The sequence below is a fragment of the Aythya fuligula genome, chromosome 7, assembly GCF_009819795.1.
Source record: "Aythya fuligula isolate bAytFul2 chromosome 7, bAytFul2.pri, whole genome shotgun sequence".
NCBI lineage: Eukaryota > Metazoa > Chordata > Aves > Anseriformes > Anatidae > Aythya > Aythya fuligula.
The window spans coordinates 16,376,868-16,389,188 of NC_045565.1; the positions used below are offsets into that span (position 1 = coordinate 16,376,868).

The 12,321-nt window shown below is 41.8% G+C and overlaps 2 protein-coding genes across 6 annotated transcripts in view; both read right to left on the reverse strand.

Moving 5' to 3' along the window:
- Window positions 1–933: 933 nt before the first annotated feature.
- On the reverse strand, window positions 934–7,729 carry FUT11 (fucosyltransferase 11). Its single transcript, XM_032191157.1, has 3 exons — window positions 7,016–7,729; window positions 5,133–5,758; window positions 934–1,641 (listed from the first exon to the last, which is right to left on the reverse strand). The coding sequence occupies exons 1-3, from the start codon at window positions 7,727–7,729 to the stop codon at window positions 1,494–1,496; spliced, it is 1,488 nt and encodes a 495-aa protein (XP_032047048.1). The 3' UTR covers window positions 934–1,493.
- Window positions 7,730–8,650: 921 nt separating this feature from the next.
- The window catches only part of SEC24C (SEC24 homolog C, COPII coat complex component), a 34,559-nt gene continuing 30,888 nt past the window's right edge, over window positions 8,651–12,321 (reverse strand). For all 5 annotated transcript variants that reach the window (XM_032190940.1, XM_032190939.1, XM_032190936.1 and 2 more), the window contains 2 exons: window positions 11,935–12,024; window positions 8,651–11,498 (listed from right to left, as the gene is read on the reverse strand). In XM_032190940.1, the coding sequence (XP_032046831.1) occupies window positions 11,358–11,498; window positions 11,935–12,024 (231 nt within the window). In that variant the 3' untranslated portion in view covers window positions 8,651–11,357. The remainder of the gene's footprint in view (window positions 11,499–11,934; window positions 12,025–12,321) is intronic.

The following is a 12,321-nucleotide window of genomic DNA, read 5'->3' on the forward strand; positions in this document are numbered from 1 at the left end:
GGACAGAATGTGAATGCAGCCTGGTTCTCTACTTTTACTAATAGGCTTCAGGCTTGCCCTAGCAATGCACGAACTACCTTATAAAAATCAGCTAACATCATGGATTCTACACTTTCATTACCAAAAATTTATCTTAGGCATGGATAAACTCTAGCTATTTAGTCAGTAGTTACTTCTGAACAGGGGGGGGAGAAATGGGGAAAAAGAACAAAACTATTGTATCATTACAAACATTGCTGCAGTGTGACCTGTGATTTGAAATCCCTCACACTAAGGCAACTCATCTTCCTCCAGTGCAAAATCAATTTTTTCAGAAAGGTACCAGCATACCAGGGAACAGGGGATTTTATTTATTTTTGTAAGAGATACAGGCTATGCAGTAAAGAACATTTATGTGTCATCACTTACTTTTAGGAATTCCAGTCACAGACCAGGATCATAATGATTTAAGATTAGGTATAGATACAAAAACAATCTCACTGCTCTTGATTCTGATCATCCACCTCAGCACAGAAAGACTGCATGGTTTGTATCCAGACTGTAGAGACTATTGGAAAGGCACCATCATTAAAAAGTATTTGTCTTTGCAGAAAGCTGCAGACACAAAAAAAAAAAAAAAAAAAAAAAAAAAAAAAAAATCAAAGGCCCCTGAACTGCTGGCATTAAGAAGAGAACAAGAAGTCAAGATTATAGCTGGGATTTCAGATTTTATGGAAACTTAAAAGAACCAAAGCATACTAATTCTACTGTGGTTCTGCACAATACCTTTCAAATACTTGGTTGAAAGTTGTGAATTAAATAATTTAGTCTCTCATCCCATTTGTGTCACCTGGAAAGTTAGCAAAATAGGAAAATTAGCAAAATTAGCAGAAAGAAAATGACCTGCCTATAGGTATCCAGTTACCCTGAAAAAGCAGGAACATTTGAGGCACATTTACTTGGAGAGAAAAGTCTTTATTGCTGCAATTTCATAAGGCACAGCTGCTCTCCAAGGACATCAGTCTTTTATAATTCCTTTAATAGAAAAAGGTATTTGTTAATAGCAGGTAATAGTAAACTTTTATTGAGGAGAGTAAGTGGTGAAATATTTATTAAAAAAAAAACAAACAATGACGATTTTGGATATAAAAAAGCCCCTGAAATAAGTTAGGGTACTTGACCAGTCTGAAAACATATTCCTCTGTAGTCACAGAAGCCACAGAGAAACTATACCAAATGCAAAATGAGAGTAAACTCTTCTTCTGCGTCTTATGTAGACACCTGTACTTCAAGAGCACCTTCACACCACAGAGCTGAAATTCAAATAAAAGCAGTTGCTCACATCTCCAGAGATGAAATCCAACGACAACAGAGAACTACTCACTTCATGCACCAGAAAAACAGTGTCTGCAGGAGGCTTTTCTCCTACTTCAAGGCAAACATTTGGAGTGAAGTAAGAATTCTCAGTCTCAACTTTCAATGCAATTTTCAGATCAAGCTCTTAGAAAGATGGGTCAGTGCTGCCTGGTCCTCTTGAGAAAAATCTCATGCATATAATCCCAAAATCTTCCCTGATGCGACTCATTCTGATGAATCATAGCAGTAAGGGCCTCACCCTGATCCAGGCTTTGCCAATAATCCTGCAGCCACATCTCTTTCCAACTGAAACACAAAAAGAGACATCACCATAAACCATTAAAAAAACAAAAGGGTCTGCAGCTGTAATAGCAGTAAAACTTTTTTTTTTTTGTACTTTCACCTAGGAGGAAAACAGGCCCAAGGAAGGTCATGACAAAATATGTTGTTTATGTGCCATTGCGCTCCAACTCATTTAAAGGAGCTTGCCATGAGAATTCACTATGGAAAACAAAGTTAATATTAGCTTCAGAGTATTTTAGAAATACCAGCATATAACCGTAGAGTTAGCCAAAGCAACTAAACTATTCATTGTTGAGAATACAACCTTCTATTAAAATAAAATCTTACTGAGTCCTCACATGATTTTAAGAGTAGCTTTCCATGGCCAGTATGCATATTATAGCAGTTAGACTAGGAATCAATCTTTTCGGACAAACCATTTAACAACTACAGAATTACAGCTAGTCATTACAAGCTCAGGTAATGCATGACAGAGAGAAAAATCTCCATATCCCTCAACCAACTTTCTTCTTTATCTCCAGACCATGTGGCTAAGTACATCATTTCTTTTTCAATGCACATATTCTTGAACTTTTCATTGCACAGACAATGTCACATTTCCCGTCCCATTCATGATCTGGTGGACTACTACTCTCATTTGTATTATATTGAGGTATAACAATAATTTAGCTAATAATTAATATCCTTCCTTCTTATGATTAACTGATTATCTTTTCTCTGTTACAGCTGCTACCCAGCCATATCAAACCATCACACATTCCAGCCAGAAGGATCAAAGGTTATGTTCTTTTTAATTTGCCCATGAGAGTTGCCCAATACTTGTTAATTTATCTATAGAACTTTTGCTTCTCCTCCTAGTCACAGAAAAAAGTACAGTGCCTTCCACATTCACTCTAGACACCATATATTAAAGCAAGCATGACTGCACTGCCCAGAAGCAGATCTCACCCGTTATTCTGGGAATAGCAAAAGAAATGCAGAACGCACATCAGTGGGACTTTCATTGTGAAGCAGCACACAACATGTATGCCATGGTAATTAGTTTTTGGGAATCAACAGTGTCATCTACAGTGGGACGTTTCTGCAGAGTACATCAACAAAGACCTCAAAATAAAGCTTTTAACATCGATTACCATGTGAAGGATCACAGACTGCGACTTACTTCCGCATACAAAAATGTCTGCCTACAGGTTCGTTTGTAAAATGAATCACTTGGACATACCATGAAATCACACTACTTAACAACTAAATTCATTAACCTCTGTTCAAGGATTGCCAATATGAGTTATATGTTTTTTAGAGCACACATTAGGAAAGCAAGTATACTAGCATATGTCCTAGACACAAGGATAAGAGGCAGCAGGTAACAGAAAAAAAGAAAATGTTCTGTAGCTGAATTCTATGGCAACACTGAAAGAAATTCCAATATCCAAGTGAACACTTTGTCAAAAACATTAAATGAACACTTGACATTTTTCTTTTTACACTGCTGTTATTGTTTTTTAAGAAATAAATTTTACCCTGATTCTGTAGCTTGAAAAAAAAAAAAAAAAAAAAAAAGGTATACCAGGAGGAACAGGACTGCACAAATATTCTGAAATTATCAACTACATCCACTGAAACACTATGACCATGAGCTACGGATCTATCTTTAATACTGGTTGTTTTTTAAATTCTATTGCAAGGGACACCTTACACTGGCAAAGGTGATACCCTTCTAAGCTCTTTTTCTCTCATCCTAAATAAACTGTGACATCAACATAAAATAGAACCAGCAAAATTATGATGGTTTCAAAGTATTTATTTATCATAGGGACACTGGCTTCTCTTTTCTTGAGAGGATAAAAAAAGAACGTGATACTGCAGATTAAAACTGTTTAGGTAACTAGAAAGGTGCTGTCACTTAGTCTTCTTAAATTTATCTTTGCAAATTCTCCACCTTTGGAAAATGAATCCATATCACGGAAACAACCAAAACATTTCTCTTCACAAAGATGATGAGAAAACATTATCCAGTCCAAGAATAATTGCAGGTTCCAGTTCCTATTAAACAGATGTTCCAATCACAAGGAACACTGTACCTCGCTATTTTTTTGTACAAAGCAGCCAAGAATTCAAGAGATCATAGCTAACAACCTGTATCCTAACACATACAAATGGTTATTCCACAACTTTTTTTACATTTATTTTGGTGTGAAGCCCAGAAGTCCAAACACAAGTGAGGCTGAAAGCATAAGGATCTAGGGAACACATCTCCACACTCGGAGCTAAGGACAGCAAGGTGAAGATAATAATTTGCTCTGGCTACATACGCTCAAGAGAGAGATTCTGTTAATTCGGCACATTTGTCAACACTAGAAACAAATTACATCTGTAAAATAAGAGTTAAAGCACATACAGATGTGCAGGGTAACCATATTGTAATTAGGTACTAGTTCTAAAAATATAGAGACTTTAATTGCCTGTTATTTTCTGTTCCAGAAGCCTCCGGAGCCCAAAGTCACCCTGTATGTTTATAGTCAGACTTTATATATTGGTTATGAGACAGAAAACACCGTACTTCACTGGAGATTGTCTTAATCGTACCTCCGAAGGTACATAAACATTTACTTTTTTGGAGACATCTTACGTCATACGTCATCAAACAATGGGAAAACAACATACTATGGTTCAGCGAGACACAGAAACCTCCATGGCATGCAGCTGTAGCTTCAGTTACGGACCAACTGTACAGAACTCCTTGCTGGTAACGACTGCACAGAACGATGGAGCATCTTAATTTGTAAGTCACTTAGACACCCATCCTGTCTTCTACTGCCATCTGCTGCTCAAGTAGAAGAAAATTTATGAAGAAGTAGAGAATACTCACTTCTATAGAGCAGGACACTGCACAGCACATTATAAGGGAAAAGCACATTTTGCTATCAAGACTGAGAAAGGTATTGCTATATAAAAGCTCCAATAAATAAATCAGCCAACAGAAAACAAAAGATTACAAAGGCATTTATCAGATGATCATAGAATTTTCAGGCCCTTTTTACCTACAAGTATAATTATCATATTGAGTAATTGATAAGTTATTTGTATTGTGAAAAATGCTTTTGGATCTAGACATGTTATGGTAGTAATATGAACTATGAAAATCAAGTGCACTGTACTGGAAAACACTTGTCCTCCAAACAAACAAAAAGAAAAGGAAAGGAAAGGCAAAGGCAGACAAAGGATAACCGAATCGCACAAGGTCACAGAGCATTTGAACATATTACTAAGGGTCTCACATTCATCATTAAGCCACTAACCAACGTTACTGTTCAAGTCTCTTTTTCAGCTTCAGTGTCACACAACATGAGAACAACCATGCCGCCCACAAGGCATAATATGAATTGTAACTGGAGATGTATTAAGAGATTCTTCAAGTGCCAAGCATAATTGAAAATTACAGCTGCTATTATTTAAAGCTTTTTTCTTCAAAAAGCATAGTACTGGTACATTACCTGTCTCCTCCAGAGAGGTCTTCAACATTTCCAAACCCAGGGGTTGGCATAGGGCATCCCATGTGCTGGAAATGAGCTACGCGAGGTCTAGGAGCTGGAACCTTCCCACGAGACTTTTTGTGTTCCTGCTCCTCTTTGATCCGAGCGTTCTCCCTGTCACAGACGAAACACTCGAAGCCATTCAGGTAGTTGGGCAAAGTCATGTCATTCACACCCCACTCCCGCCTCTCCAAGGTCTCTAACAAGAACTGGTTTTTGATTCCCCCGGGGTTTTTATACTCTAGATACTTCATGTATTCCTCTCCGTTCTCATCCAGGAAATGAAGATACTTAGCCAGCTCTTGAGGGCTTTCAAAGTCATCTATAAGAATGATGGAGAGGTTGTTTGGCATCCAGTCCCGTACAGCTGGGGAGCCTCGGTATACTGGGACAGCGCCCAAATGCATTGGACGCCACAGCTTTTCTGTCATATAGTCATTACATATGGCATTCTCCAAGGCCAGGTGAAACTTGTACCTGGCAATAAAAGCCATAAATTCGGAATCTTCTGTAGTGGCTGTAGAAGTGTCTTTCAGTCGCTCACTGGGAAGCTCACGGTTATGCAGGCACTTCCCGTAAGAGTCAACCTAAAATAACAAGTCATCTTTACAAAAGGATTTTTTGCCCAGAGATTGTAGTCCTTACAAAATTCCTAATTTCGATCAGTTCCTAGCTACTTAGTTTAGCCTCACTTTCACTCCAACTTCTTTCCATTTTGAGTACTCTAGAGTCACAACTGTCCTTTAACAGCTTTAGAAGAAAATGAACGCTCAGCTTCAAAAGTAGCACAAACTACACTACAGATAAGGCAGGGGCAAATGCAGGAAAAAAAAAAAAAGAAAAAAAAAAAAAAGAAAAATTGTACTTATTAGAGGATAGATCAGAAACTGAGTGATAAGGAAAGACATCCACCTTTCTCCATATTAATTTAAAAGTCATCTTTCTACTTAACAGAAATCCAGGACTTTTCCAAACAGTGAATTCACACAGCTCCCTCAAATCCCAGAAAGTTGGCCAAAATATTTTCAATTTGTTAGACTGAAAAAATCTGATGGAGGGAGGTAGAAGAATAGCATCTAAAAATGAAAGACAGGATGCTTGATCTGGAGTCTGCTTTATACTTTGACAATACAATTATATTTTTAAATGGTTTTGTCTTTACTTCATTACTGAGCAAATGATGGTAAGAAATGAATCACTACCTTTGGAAACAGCAGAAATGGCTAGGAAAAGGATGTTTCAGATAAGGAGTAAAACCAGATGCTTTTTCCTCATCTATTATCCTTCAGAATTTTTAAGAAAAAGCATTAGACTGTTTTTCTACTCGAAAGAAACTGCGTTATTTCAGTTCATTAAGCTGCTCTCCATCAGCTGTGCCACAGCAGTGCAAATCACCATAGAATAACATGGTTCTACCAATGCAAATGTGGAGCAGACTCTCAAAACACAGCAAATTTTTCATTACACACTGATATTGTTAAATGGAAGCAAGGCTTGTAAACAGACAGCCTTCCTTTACACTAACTTCAAGCTCCTGGGATCTCAGGAACTTCTAGCAAGACTGATCTCATTCAGGCTTAGTACAACTTGCGACTGACGCCAAGTCTGGCCAACTCCGTGACTAACAGCTACCATCAGGCCTACCTACTGCCATGCGGTGCAGTCTAGACCATGCTTTTGGGAGGCATACAACTAGTCTTTCTGTCCAGCTTGCGGTCGGCATGCTTCCCGTTACGACTCGCGTCTCGGCTAGAAACGAGGACAAACAAACCCCGTTAAAACGAGAACCTGCAGGCGGACGGGGGCGGCCAGGTGGTGCCACGGCCTCCCCGCACGGCACCCACCTGGATGTACTTCATGAGCTCCCGCACGTAGCGGTCCCTGTCCGAGGGCACGTCGCAGTGGGACTGCATGTACAGCACCGGCCCGTAGCCCCGCCGCCGCCACGCGTCCTTCTGGGCCAGGGCCAGCGGCGGGCCCCGCAGGTAGGCGATGCTGGGCAGCCACTGCAGGGTGAGCGGGTAGTCCGACTCCCTGCGGAAGGTGGCCGTGTAGTTGAAGAGGCGGATGCCGGGCGGGTGCGAGAGCAGGTAGTTGTTCATGGGGGACTCCTCGTGGAACAGCGCCCACGTCTGGTGGGGCAGGCGGGGCAGCGGCGCCTCGTAGGCCCTGAAGTCGGTGCCGTAGAAGATGAGCGCCTTGGTGCGGCGGTGCCGCGCCACCCGCCGGCTGCGCGTGGCCAGGCAGGAGCCCCGCGGGCAGTCGATGCGCTCCGTGTCCCCGGGGAAGTGCGGGAAGAGGCTGCCGCTCCACCACAGCACGATGGGCAGCGCCTTGTTGCCCCGCGTGTCGTTGTTGCCCGGCCCGCGGTACGACGCCGCGGCCGCCAAGACCGGGCCCGGGGGGCCGGCGGCCTGCGCCCAGCCCTCGGCCCCGCACGGCGCCTCGCCGCCCGCCTCCCCCTCCGCCGCCAGCACCCGCGGGGCGCCCCACGCCAGCGCCAGCGCCAGCGCCAGCCAGAGGCAGCCGGGCCCCCGCCGCGCCCCGCAGCCCCGCATCGCCGCCCGCCCGGCCACGGCCGCCAGGAAACGGCCGCCGCGGCCCCGCCCGGAGCCGGCCTTCCGCCGGGAGCAGCGCGGGGAGCGGCCGCCAGGGGCGGCAGGAGCACGGCGGGGACCCGGGGAAGGAAGGGGCTGAGGGGGGGCCCGCCAGGAGAGCTCTGCCCCGCGGACGGGGGTGATGGGGGCAGCGGAATGTAACGCCAGCCTGCTGAGGCTGCTGTGAAGCCTCCCTGCCCCTAACGCCCCTGCACCCCACAGCGGGCTGCCAGCGCACCCAGCGATAGCAAAAACCCCCCCGGCCCCAAGCAGGCACGCAGACACTGCAAAGTACAGCGAGTTTTACCTCCAGCTAGCGGCCACAACGGGCAAACAAAACATCGAGTAACAGAACGGGTGGCTGGGAGGAGCTACACCTCCGCGCAAAGGTCACTTAAGGTGCGCTTCTCTACCAACCTGGGATAACGCGATATTGAAATATTATCGAAATGGTGAATTGATATTTGATATTTGTATTAGGACTACATTATAAAAATCTAACAGAACAGTTCTAGATTTGCTAGTAATAGAAATGATATAGGCTTCAAATTCATTCCCTTAAGAGATAATTGCAAGTATTGTGGGATCAGATCAAGTTTGATGTAGGCAATAAAGGACACCTGTTAGTAGGGACACAAGCAGAGAAGCACTCTCTAAGGAACAGGCTTAAAATCCTGGAATATTCATGTTTTCTTCTGGGAAGGTTGGTCTTAACACTGCTCAGACTTGATTCAGAAGCATTATGGTCAGTGCAGAAAGACTGCCCTGCGTGCCACCCCCGTCAGCTCCACCACTCGCTCAGTCCCAGCAGGTCCGGGGCTCAATCCCAGTAGACATTGGCTCAGCAAGGCAATGTCCATACACACTGTACTACCACAAAGGTTCCTGCAAGCACAATTTACTCCGAAATTAATGTACAAGATGCACAAGGCCCATCATTATTGCAATGTATCTGTCCAGTAGTGGATTCTGAACATAATGCACATTCTGTAGAAGAGACTAATCTGAAAAATATTCCATAGCAAACTAAGTAATTGGATGTTTCTACCAATGGCTGTCTTGTGCTTTCATACACACTATTGCAAGGTTATCAATGAAGTGTACAGTATCAATGCTCTAGGCTACAGTCCAGTTGCACTGCCAGTTCAATCTGAACTTTATTTCTGCAATTAGTCAAAAAAAAAGAAAACAAATCAAACCCCAAGAAACAGGAGAAAAAAAGATAATCAGCTTCCCTGTTATCTTGACTCCGAAGCAGTAACTCTATTTCTCTGAAAAATGAAGACTGCAGAAGTCTTCAAGCTGGCATTGTCACAAGGTAACAGCAATACTTTTCCAATTAGAAAAAAAAAATGAAGTCTTTGCAAAATGAAAGTTCAGAAGGGGCAGAAAGTTAAAACTGTTTATCTAAGCAAAGTAATACTGAGATTAAACAGCACCTTTTGTCTGTTGGCTCTTGTTGAATTTCTTACCACCATTCACTGTGAATAAGAAAAAAAAAAAGACTGAACCTGGTCAGCAGAAGATTGGATTGTAAAGGACCACTTAGCTAGACTTCAGCCCTTCCCATTTCCTCCCTCCCGCAAAATACAGGGTTTGGAAAAATAAGCAGTGTTTATTTACTAACAATGACATAAAATACATCTTAATATATTTTTATTTCTTTACAAATTAAAAGATGCATTGGAAAAAACAAGTGAAGAAAACAAAAGGTTCATTTATGATCTCATTTCCACCCCCACACCCCCCAATATTAATACTAGAAATTAGTATTTGTGGAAGTCTGTGGTTGCTGAGCCTTATATTCCTGGGAAGTTGTTTTTTCCCCCCCTCTGGTTAAAAATCCTCTAGATTTTGGGCTGGAGGCAACACATGGAGTAAAAAGTCAGCCGCATTCATACAAAAATGAGGAAGGTTCTGTCATTGTGAAAGTTCCTCCATTACAATTTTCATACTCCCCTTTCTCTGTAGTGATGGGAGGGAAGACAAACTAGCAGCATTAGAAGAAAAATGGATTTATATACATGCTACAGTATATGGAACTAAAACCACAATCAAATATTTTTCTGATCTAAACAAGGACTTTCTTTTGAGATGTCAAGCCCAGGTCTTATCTCCTTTAATCCACCCACGCTTTTTCCTCACACTTTTAGTACTATTGGTGGCTCAAACTCCTGGGTATTTTAGGAACACTTGTTAAGTGTTCAAGCTAAAATATAAAAGCCCCCTTTCAGAAGTGAATAATCAAAGCCCTTAGGATTCTGAATTTGATTTACACTTGCTCCCTTTTCATAGGAGTCTTCTCATTCACCCTTGCAGAATGGAGTGGCAGAGTGGCCAAAATGGATGGACTAATCTGAGGTATTTTAGTTTAACAAACAGGCTTATAAAAAGGTTTTGTGCAAGCTGATCACTAGGCTGAATGGGGGAGGGCATAAACATCCACTGATGAAACTTTGCTATGGCCCTGATCCTTTCCAGTAACTGAAATCAGGTACTTGCCATACCTAATACAGTACAGTCTAAATCTGTTTTTGTATCCCCTTCTTTCTAATACAGGGTCCAAAGCAGTCTCAAATTCGCATCAGTAAAACTCAAATTCCTGCTTGTTTGCTATGATTCAGAACAGTGTGGTTGAAAATGGCCACCTCCTTTTCATCCAGTTCCCACACATCACCTTGTTTAAAAGTATTTTCTGCTTAACCTTAAGAGGCTTTTGTTCCCACCACCATCTGGATAGACAGGTAAGCTCTGCAGAAGAAGAGAGGCCATGGAACATGGATCATGTAGGACATCACGGAGCTGTGCAATGAGAAGGAAAGGAGTCACCACTCACACCAACAGGGAGCTCTGACTCTACCCCTATGCTGTTCAGAAGCTAGTTATTGTTGTTCCCTGAACTATTAATTCCTCCAGTACAGATCTGCACAGCAACTTATAGTACAGGGAAGATTGTGGAAAGAAATTTGCCCTCCTGCCTCCTGGCTTACCACTTATTTCTTTTTTCAAGGATTTCTGGTTCAGACAGCCACATGATACATTTGTGCTCTGCAATGTCACGTTTCCCTCTAAAAAGAGAAAGAGGCAAAATGTTTGGCTGCTTTAGCTACCATCACCTGACATGCCTCTTGTCCTCCCATCCTGCGCATCCTCTTCACACTTAGAGCATGCACACGCGCCCATACAAACACACAGCAACTACCAGAAATTTTGAAGGTATCGCTTTTTCACCCAATGTTGAATCATGTACAGTGAACTGAAAAAAAAACTACATTCATTACAACAGGATTAGCGAGCATGGGGGGGGTGAACTCCTGCCAAGCACAGGAAACAATTTAGATACAAGTAAAAGACCTGGTATCAAAGGCCTTTTTGTTTGTTTGTTTTTTAGCCCTCACCAGGAAAAAAGAAATTATCTCTCATATGGGACTGGGAAAGGTTGAAAGGATTTCTGCTTATGCAATGTGTATTAAAAATTATGGAATTGTACAGATTTCTACGTTGTCCTTTTTGAGGGCGCTGGGCCTTCTGATCAGGTCATTAGTGGAGGCTGAAATGTCACTGCTGAGTTCCAGCACCACTCCCTCCTCTAGCTCAGTAGCTGCCGAATCTCCTTGTGCATGTGACACAGGAAGTCCACATATGAAGCTCCCCCAGTCAGGCTCTTATCCTCCACCAAAAAGTGTTTGAAGAGCATTTCCAGCTTATCTTCTTGCTTCACAATTATTAACTGCAAACAAAAGCAATAGTGGATAGTTAACAGAACTAATGTTCCACAGGAAAGAGAAAAAAGCTAAATAGCTCAAAAAATCCAACAAAGATAACTAGAACCACTGCATATATTGCTTATGTGCTTTCACTTCTCTAATTAAGTTGGATTAAGTCTCAGCCATACTTAGAAGGAAAATACCGCATGGTATGTGGTATGTTGTTTGTGCAGTAGTATGTTATGTACGAAATAATTCTAGTTTCAGAACTATGTTAAACACAAAACTCCAAAACTAATACCTGAAGTTTTTTGAGATGCTTGAAAACTTATGTTTGAATCACAGTTTTAAGAGTAAATTCAGCATTAGCCTTTACATGAATAAGACTGGTATCACCTGCTCTAGTAAGAGTAAAAGGGAAGGGAACTTAGAGCTATGAATGAGGGGCAACATTTTTACCTTCATGTAGCGGGATCTTTGCACCTGAAGCATGTCAACAATAGATCGTACTTTCTTTGAAAAGGGATTTTCCAAAACAGGCAGGGTATTCTGAAATTAAAAACATTAAATTCCCATTAGACAAATAGAGTGCAATTTTAAAAATCTCAGCAGTTTCACCATATTATGTAATGTTACAAATATATTTACCACCACTAGCATAACATTTATTTGACCTCAGCTAATTAAAATAAAGTAAAACATAGCATCAGAAATGAAGGTCAATTTTTAGTCCCATTTATATATCACCTGTTCTCCTTACTGTCAGTGGAAGTGTGGCTTGTCAAATAAAGCCAGCCAAAACAACGTCAACATGCCCAGATGAGGGATGTCTCCATTAGTTTCACA

What these genes read in the sequence shown, in the direction of transcription:
- FUT11 (XM_032191157.1), bottom strand. Translation starts at nt 7,729, where the DNA reads ATGCGGGGCTGCGGGGCGCGGCGGGGGCCCGGCTGCCTCTGGCTGGCG. An exon ending in AGCTCATGAAGTACATCCAG is followed by an intron (nt 5,759 to 7,015) that starts GTGGGTGCCGTG and finishes TTGTTATTTTAG; the next exon opens with GTTGACTCTTACGGGAAGTG. An exon ending in GACCTCTCTGGAGGAGACAG is followed by an intron (nt 1,642 to 5,132) that starts GTAATGTACCAG and finishes TTTGTGTTTCAG; the next exon opens with TTGGAAAGAGATGTGGCTGC.